Source organism: Manis pentadactyla, chromosome 4 (genome assembly GCF_030020395.1).
Source record: "Manis pentadactyla isolate mManPen7 chromosome 4, mManPen7.hap1, whole genome shotgun sequence".
Taxonomy (NCBI): domain Eukaryota; kingdom Metazoa; phylum Chordata; class Mammalia; order Pholidota; family Manidae; genus Manis; species Manis pentadactyla.
The window spans coordinates 135,506,139-135,513,834 of record NC_080022.1 but is presented as its reverse complement, the minus strand read 5'-3'; the positions used below and the strand labels follow the sequence as shown (position 1 = coordinate 135,513,834).

Genomic DNA, 7,696 nt, shown 5'->3' with positions numbered 1-7,696 from the left:
ACTACGCAGACCCCGGCGAGGGTGAACCCCTCCCCGGAGGCGCCTGTGGAATGTCCAGAGCTCTGGTCCGCTCCTCAGTATGGAGGGGGGGTGCCTAATCCTGGAGCCGCATTCCAGGATAAGGGGGGTGGGGAGAGGCTGGGCCGGGGGAGGGGCAGGAAAGAGGGCTATAAGGGCCGCAGCCCTGGCGGGCGGGAGCCAGGCGGGCCATGGCGGATGTCCCCGGGGCGCAGCGATCGGTACCCGGCGGCGGCCCCGAACCCCGGGACCCCCTGGACTGCTGGGCCTGCGCTGTGCTGGTCACGGCTCAGAATCTGCTGGTGGCTGCCTTAAATCTTCTACTGCTGGCACTGGTGTTGGGAACCGTCCTGCTACCCGCTGTCACCATGCTGGGCTTCGGCTTCCTCTGCCACTCCCAGGTGAGCGTGCGCCCCGGGGTTTGCTGTAGGTGCGGGCGTATGTGGGGCCGGTGGCGGCGGTGTCTACGGGCCACAACTTCTCCCGGCCTGGGCTGTTCGGCTTGGGCCTGACGCCTCTTTCTCCTTACACAGTTCCTGCGTTCCCAGGCACCCCCTTGCACCGCGCACCTTCGGGACCCGGGCTTCACCGCCCTCCTGGTCACCGGATTCCTGCTCCTCGTACCGCTTCTCGTACTTGCCCTGGCCAGCTACCGCCGTCTCTGTCTGCGCCTCCGCCTGGCCGATTGCCTCGTGCCCTACAGCCGAGCCATCTATCGGCGCCGGCGCGCCCAGCAGCCGCGGCAAACCCGGGCATCACCGGGATCCCAGGCCGTTTCCACATCAGGAAAGGTCTGGGTCTGAGGACCCTCGAGTCGAGAACAATCCTGAGGACCGTCTTCCTTCCCAGTTGGCCCAAGACCTGAAGCCCAGGGTCTCCCGACCTACCCTACCCCAACCCCTGCCTAAGCAGGGTCCTAGCAGCCCCACGGGGAACAGCAGCAGCTGTGGACCCGATGCTGGTGAAAATTCGCCACAACGCGGGAAATTCACTTTCCTTTCACTACCCACCTTTGAATGCTGAACATCTGGGCTGGACCCTGCATACCACTCCCCACTGTGAATAGGACAGCTGAACTCTCATGTCCTCTTCTGGTGCAGCACCTCTAATATTTACGGGCCAGGGGGAGGCAAGGTTGGAGGGAAAGAAGTGATCACACATTAATAAAGAATTAACGAACTGAATGCGCTCCTGGGACCCTGTGAACAGAGAGGGACGGCACAAATACGGTCAACCCTGCCCTGTGCCCAGGAGCAGGAAATAACGTGGGGACGGGGGTGTGGGTGGCTCAAATGCACAAACGAGAGCATCCTTCAGTCTCCCGGCCTTCCCTTATCTCATTAACTTGTTCTTCCTGACCAGACCCTAGAGCTCTGTCCCTGACCCCAAAGTCACCTCCCCATCAATAGAGTGGAGGGGGCCCAACCTCTGTCGCCTGCCCTGTTCCCCTTGGGGACTTAAGCCCGTTCTCTGACCCCAGCTTAGAGGAACTCGGTGTTGCCAGGCCGGGGAGGGAAACAATGGGCCTTCCGGAGCAGGATGACACCCCCTCCAGCCACAATTCTGAAGCAGCAGCGTGGGAGGGAAAGTGGAGGGGCCTACCCTGGGGCCAGTTGGTTCATAGCTCAGCCTGTCCCCCATTCCCACTCCTGAGAACCTAAGGGAAACTTTGGCACCCCTGGACATCCAAGTTGGGAAGGAGGGTTGAGAGCTCAGGACCTCAAATTAAACCTCCACCAGAGGTGGGGTGTGAAATCCCTGCCCCAGCACCCCAGCTACACTCAGACACAGGCCACTTCAGGTACAGGTTTAATGAAGTCTGAAAGGCATACATGAGCGATCGTGTTCAGAGATAGGGAGGCCCCGCCAGGCTCTCTCTTTGCACCTCAATAGAAACGATGTGGTGGCCGGGTACCATGGCCAGGCCCAGCACGCGGGGTTCCCCGGCAGAGAAGGAATCTGAAAAAAGGATCAGAGCATCAGGGAGGCAGGCCAAGGTCGGTCCCGCCCCTTCTGAGTCGTGACTTCTAGCCCTAGAAAATAAGGGGTGCAGCCAGGCACTTGAGAGGAAACGCCTCATGCCCAGGCGGATGTGCATTCCCCGGGCACTGACCCGACGGCTTGAGGAACTCCTGCGCCGAACCCAGGATAACATTGCAGTCGCGGTCGGTGCAGAGGAAGCAACCGACCAATGTCCGTCCATCTGTCATGCGAATGCGCATTGTCTTGTTGAGCAGCGCCTCCAGCTGCTGCCGGGCCCGCGCAGCCGGTGAGCCCTCGCGCTCCCCGTCTGAGTCCTGAGCGGGGCGGGACAAGCTAAGACCGCGCCGCCCCGGCTGAGGCCCACCCGCGGAACCACAGCTCCCGACAGCCCGCGGGGCACTCACAAGAAGCCCAGAGGCTGCTGGGAGCTGCAGTTGCCCCTCGGTGCCCCCATCTTGCTCCCCGACTGCCCCTCAATCCCAGAACCCGAGCCCGCGCTAACCCCGGCGCTGGAGCTGCTCTGACGCCGACTACAACAGCCGTTCTCCTCTCGTAGCAGCATGGTTGGTCCAGCTCCAGCCATTTGCCCCGGGGCCTTCAACTTCCTAAGAACCTTTCGGGACCGGTGTTCTGAGATCTCGCGAGCGCTCCGACTTCTTTTCTTTCGCGAGATCACCTCTCTCCTAGTCTCCTCGGCAACTGCAGAGATCTCGCGAGCTTCTACTTCTTCAGTGCCGTGGCTTACTGAGGCCTAAGACGCGGATATCTTAAGGTATCGCGAGAAATTTTACCTGTCCAATTTATTACACACTCTGTAAGAGCCCTGGAAGTTAGCGAGAGTGACTGCATAATCGCATTCTCCCCCCTTGTTTTACTGCCTTGCAAGATACTCTGTCCTAAATATACTCTGTAGCCCAGGCAACTTTGAATTAAAACCGTTCGCTTTTTCCCGGAATTCCTTAGGACGCAATTCAATTTCTTGAAGGCCGGACTCAAGACTACGTTTCCCGTGAGCACGTAACAGCACACTCCCCTCCTCGCCCATACACTGTTTGAGCTCAGTGGACGGTGGCCGAAAAGGACAATGGTTTCCATGTCAGCGGATCAACGCGCTGGCCTTAGCTCCAGGACGAGGGAGGATGCGGTACTGACTGCATCCTGAGGAGCAAGCAAGCTACTAAAGGAGCCTGTGACTCAAGAGAGCAAGAAACATGCCGCTCCGGGGCCTAGCGGCCGGGCCAGACTTTGAATATTTCCAGCGTCGCTATTTTGCGCCGGCCGAGGTCGCCCAACACAACCTGCCAGAAGACCTCTGGGTGTCTTACCTGGGATATGTATACGACCTAACGCCGTTGGCACAGGAGTACAAAGGTAAGGGCCAAACTTTGGGCCAGGGACAGGGTGTGTGTTGGGCGTGCCTGGTTCTTGGGTGGCCTGCACTGACACCGGCTGCTGCTTCCCAGGAGACCTGCTGCTGAAACCCATCTTGGAAGTTGCGGGCCAGGACATCAGCCACTGGTTTGATCCAAAGACGAGAGACGTGAGTTCTTCTGGAACCTGGAGTCTGGGGGAGAGGCACTGGAGAGCGGGGATGGGGAGGAAAAGCAGGGACTAGCCAGAGTCCGATATGGTGACTGCCCCTCCCCGAAATTCTGCTTTAAAGATCCGCAAGCACATAGATCCGTTGACCGGTTGCCTAAGATACCGCACCCCCTGCGGCCGCTTTCTGCACGTCGCGCCTCAACTGCCCCGCTCTGACTGGGCCAATGATTTCGGGAAGCCCTGGTGGCAGGGGTCGCGTTACGAGGTGGGGAGGCTGTCGGCCAAGACCCGTAACATCCGCATCATTAACACGCTCACGTCGCAGGAGCACACACTGGAGGTGAGAACTGGTGTCTGGGGGCAGGTTAGAAGAAACTGGGAATTCCAACCAGTCTCCAAGCAGATCTTCAGGCCATTAGCTCTCCTTTACCGATGGTAACAGTATTTCCTTCCCTTTTATGGGCAACAGAGGAAAGCAGACCACCTAGGTTGTGGGGCTGGAAATTTGAGGAGTAACGGGGTCACAGACTCCTTGCTAATAAGCCCAGGGCAGCAGTTTATGCATTTTAGTGATGGGGGTCCTTGGAAGTGCTTATATACTGTTTGGAACAGCAGCTGCAATTGGACTCTTATTAGTGTACTTTATTGTGGGGGTGAGATGAGGGGGCCATGACTTTGAACCTTTAGAAGGCCATCTGTTCATTAGAAGTGGCTGCCATAAAGACAGGTAGGACTTTGGGGCCATTCATTGCATGCTGGAGCTCTAACTTCATTTTGACTGTGGAGTACCTGAATCTGCTACCTGCATGGGAGGCACTTTGACCCCAGTTCTATCATCTTTTGGGCTCCTGGCCTTTGCTTGGGGTTTGTGTGTGTTCCATCCAGAATTCTGGGGGTGGGTGCTTTTCTGTTCTGCAGGTGGGGGCCCTGGAATCAATGTGGGAAATCCTACACCGCTATCTCCCCTATAACGCACATGCTGCCAGCTATACATGGAAATACGAAGGGAAGAACCTTAATATGGATTATACTCTGGAAGAGAATGGGATCCGGGATGAGGAGGAAGAAATTGACTATCTCAATATGGATGGTACACTCTACATACCTGCAATACTGCTCTACTTCAATGATGACCTCACAGAGCTATAGGAAAGCAGATGTATACGCATGTAGACTCAAGACATATTTTGTGTTTGGCTGTTTGTGCCCTGTAGTAAAAGGAGTGGGATGGGCTGGACTTAGACCAGAGGGGTGGATGCCTGGACTTAGACCTCCATTCCATTCTGGGAAGTGGCCTGTGGTGCTGATGCCCTTCTGAAGTGTAAAGGTCCTCTTTCCCAGGTCCATTATAATTTGCTCTGAGAAAATTAGGGAGAATGCTAGAAGTGAATTAGTTTCAGGAATGATACAAAAAGACAATTATCCTGGATTAAGGAGATGTAGAAGAGGATAGTCAGAGCTCAGGCAGAACTTTTTGATAGTAAGAGAAAGAGAAGTCCTACACAGGGATGAGGGAAAGAAGAACTTTTTTTGGGGGCAATGTTGGAAATGGATGGCTGCAGGAAATGGGATTTACAAAGAAATAGGAAATGTCTATCACTGGCCATACACAACCAGCGTATCTCCCTTCTGAATAGCATTTGGCAGCTGAAGCCTAAGGGGGAAGAAAGGAGGTGAATGGTTACTAGGTAATTCAGGCTAGATATTATGCTACATGCTTTAACACAACTACTCTATAAGATGGGTGCCATTACCACTATTTTACAGACAATTCTTTTGAAGCTTAGCAAGATTTAATAGCACAAAAGCATACTAGTTAGTAACCAGGATGCAAACCCCAGTCTGTCCAATTTCAAAGTCCATGTTCTTTTCAATGTAAAGGGAATATCTTAATGTCCTAGGTTCAGTGGGCATCTGTAGGCCTATTGTATAGTCAGGCGTTTTTCTGCAGTTATGTATTTGGATGGGAGTTAGCAGAGTTCTGCAGCTGCAGAGTGGAGGCAGGGAAGGCTGAGTGTCAGCTGAGCAATAGTTATTGGGGCTACTTCCTGCTGAATCTCATAGCAAAATTTTTCTTCTGACTTATTTTTGAGGCAAAGAGATGGTATAAATGGACTCCAGGATAAACTAGAGTATGGAAAGGGCCTTTAGATGCGGGAGCAAAAAGGAAGCAATATTGACAATGAGCCTCTACCTCTTAGGGAAGGTGAGGAAGATATGGTTGACTTTATAAGATGGTGGCTCTACAAGAGGGAGTTTGATGGGCTAATGGAGAAAGAGGAACTAAGTAAGTCGGAAAACTCCTAAAAGACATCAACCATGGAGAGCAGTGGCCAGTTTTGGTCCCCTTTAACCTAAGCAGGGAAAGAGATGAGATTGACAGACAAATGAACTTCCTGACAGTAGCAGGCAAAAAGAGGGGGAGAGGTTAGTGCATCTTCCTGGCAGGGGGCACCAGGGCCCAGTGCAGGAGGAGGTGACCCTGTGAGACCCTGGGTGCACACCCTGGGTGGACTGCAGAGGAGCTTTCTGAGGGACTATGAAAGGTATGGAGACATCTGTATTGGCTTCAGCAGTATCTTAACTCACTGTGAGACTGAGAGCTTCTATTCAGTCTCATGTAATGCAAGAGTCCATGAATTACCTGAATCATTTTGATGTTTAATCAGCTCTGCAGTTGTTTAATATGTGTATTGTTTACTCAGTTAAATCCTGAATGATCTGAAAGCCAAAGCTATGCTGTTGCTCTAGCACCAGCTTCAGGGCCTGAGGCTGTGAGATCTGCTCAAGCCTGTCCCTTCTTCAGTCTCCTACTTCAGTACATTTTGCCAGAAACATCCCACTCCTCACACACCCAGTCATTCTCCGGGTAGATTTTATCTCCTAAATATCACTGGAACCCATCTTCCTCTCTCCAAGCTATCTAATCATCTCCTGTCTAGACTGCTGCAGGAACCTCCTAACCAGTCTTCCCATTTCCACTTCTGTCTGCTACACACAGCAGTCAGAGCGAGCTCTGAAAAACAAACCTAAACATCTGACTTTCCTGCTTCACATTCTTCAGTGGTTCCAGTTGCTTTGGGAATAAAGTCCTAAATTCAAAGACCTTGCATAAAGCAGCCTCTGCCTACCTCGAGTATATCATCTGGCATGACTGTTCTTTGTACCCTGTTCCAGCCATACTGGCTGGCTTTAGGTTCATGCAGTGTCTTCTTGACTTAGAGCCATCACACAGACTGTTCTGTTTGTTCCATTTCCCACCCAGTTGATCCTAAATGTTTCTTCCTTGGGGAAATCTTTTCTGATTTCTCCATGTAGGTCAAGACTTTCTGCTAAATCTTCTCTTAGCACCATGCATATTTCAGAGTACTTAACTACAATTTAAGTTTTAAAATTACACATGTAATTGGCTGTTTGCTAGATTGTAAGCTCAAGAGAGCAGAGAGCATCTGTATCTTGTTCACTGCTGTATTCCCAGTTGTGCACATAGTTGGGCACATAGTTGCTGCTCAATAAATTTTGATTGAATGCACTCATATGTTAAGTGAATTAATCTGTCTCTAATAACTAGTGGATAGAATATTATGTCCTGAGAGGCAAGGTGGGACCAAGTAGGATGTCAGGCTTCTGTGCTATAATCTCCATCCATGTTTCTCTTTCCTTGCTCCCCATAGATCCAAGACCAAATATCACTCCATAGAGCTGCTTCACAAGATTTTGGGGGCAATCTACCTGTCATTTCCCCACTTGGCCACCAGGTGGCTGCAAATGCCTAGTGAGTCAGGGATGGGAACTGGAGGAGGGAAACCACTTCAGTTCTAGAGAAGTTAGGACTAAAGGTGGCCTGTAGAAATGTATAGGTAGGAGGGAAGGATCAGAAAAAATGAGAAACCACAAGGCCACTATTCTATTAGCATCAGAGTTTTTCCTGTTTTTAATTTTGTTTACAAGCACATGCCAGGATAGGAGTATAGTTTGAGAAATAAAACTCATGGGATAGCACAAGTTAGGTGAGTGTGTATGAAGCAAGGCACAGAGCTGTGGAAGGAATAGACCACAAATTAATTTTATTAATGCTTACTGACTTTTTTTGTTATTGTTGTATAAAGCTCTCCATAAGGCATTACCTTGTTCTCTAAATACCCAAGACTGG

At 51.9% G+C, this 7,696-nt stretch overlaps 3 protein-coding genes across 4 annotated transcripts; 2 read left to right on the top strand and 1 right to left on the bottom strand.

Annotated features, from left to right (window-relative positions):
- Positions 1-109: 109 nt before the first annotated feature.
- Positions 110-1,202, top strand: TMEM88 (transmembrane protein 88). 2 transcript variants are annotated; one of them, XM_036895907.2, is made up of 2 exons: positions 110-419; positions 567-1,202. In XM_036895907.2, the coding sequence occupies exons 1-2, from the start codon at positions 210-212 to the stop codon at positions 819-821; spliced, it is 465 nt and encodes a 154-aa protein (XP_036751802.2). In that variant the 5' UTR covers positions 110-209; the 3' UTR covers positions 822-1,202. The 2 variants fall into 2 exon arrangements, with proteins under 2 accessions (XP_036751802.2, XP_036751801.2); XM_036895906.2 differs by having other exon boundaries at positions 134-419; positions 552-1,202.
- Positions 1,203-1,814: 612 nt separating this feature from the next.
- Positions 1,815-2,689, bottom strand: NAA38 (N-alpha-acetyltransferase 38, NatC auxiliary subunit). The gene is made up of 3 exons (XM_036896234.2): positions 2,504-2,689; positions 2,132-2,315; positions 1,815-1,977 (listed from the first exon to the last, which is right to left on the bottom strand). The coding sequence occupies exons 1-3, from the start codon at positions 2,582-2,584 to the stop codon at positions 1,865-1,867; spliced, it is 378 nt and encodes a 125-aa protein (XP_036752129.1). The 5' UTR covers positions 2,585-2,689; the 3' UTR covers positions 1,815-1,864.
- LOC118917893 (cytochrome b5 domain-containing protein 1) lies at positions 2,682-7,095 on the top strand. Its single transcript, XM_036896231.2, has 5 exons — positions 2,682-2,773; positions 2,965-3,372; positions 3,465-3,541; positions 3,665-3,883; positions 4,462-7,095. The coding sequence occupies exons 2-5, from the start codon at positions 3,213-3,215 to the stop codon at positions 4,690-4,692; spliced, it is 687 nt and encodes a 228-aa protein (XP_036752126.1). The 5' UTR covers positions 2,682-2,773; positions 2,965-3,212; the 3' UTR covers positions 4,693-7,095.
- The last annotated feature ends 601 nt before the right edge of the window (positions 7,096-7,696 follow it).

Excerpts from the sequence above, each read along its gene's own strand:
- TMEM88 (XM_036895906.2), top strand. The coding sequence starts at position 210 with ATGGCGGATGTCCCCGGGGCGCAGCGATCGGTACCCGGCGGCGGCCCC. Across the intron at positions 420-551 it reads GCTTCCTCTGCCACTCCCAG|TTCCTGCGTTCCCAGGCACC; the intron begins GTGAGCGTGCGC and ends CTCCTTACACAG.
- NAA38 (XM_036896234.2), bottom strand. The coding sequence starts at position 2,584 with ATGGCTGGAGCTGGACCAACCATGCTGCTACGAGAGGAGAACGGCTGT. Across the intron at positions 2,316-2,503 it reads AGAGCAGCTCCAGCGCCGGG|GACTCAGACGGGGAGCGCGA; the intron begins GTTAGCGCGGGC and ends CGCCCCGCTCAG. Across the intron at positions 1,978-2,131 it reads GGAGTTCCTCAAGCCGTCGG|ATTCCTTCTCTGCCGGGGAA; the intron begins GTCAGTGCCCGG and ends TCCTTTTTTCAG.
- LOC118917893 (XM_036896231.2), top strand. The coding sequence starts at position 3,213 with ATGCCGCTCCGGGGCCTAGCGGCCGGGCCAGACTTTGAATATTTCCAG. Across the intron at positions 3,373-3,464 it reads GTTGGCACAGGAGTACAAAG|GAGACCTGCTGCTGAAACCC; the intron begins GTAAGGGCCAAA and ends GCTGCTTCCCAG. Across the intron at positions 3,884-4,461 it reads CGCAGGAGCACACACTGGAG|GTGGGGGCCCTGGAATCAAT; the intron begins GTGAGAACTGGT and ends TCTGTTCTGCAG.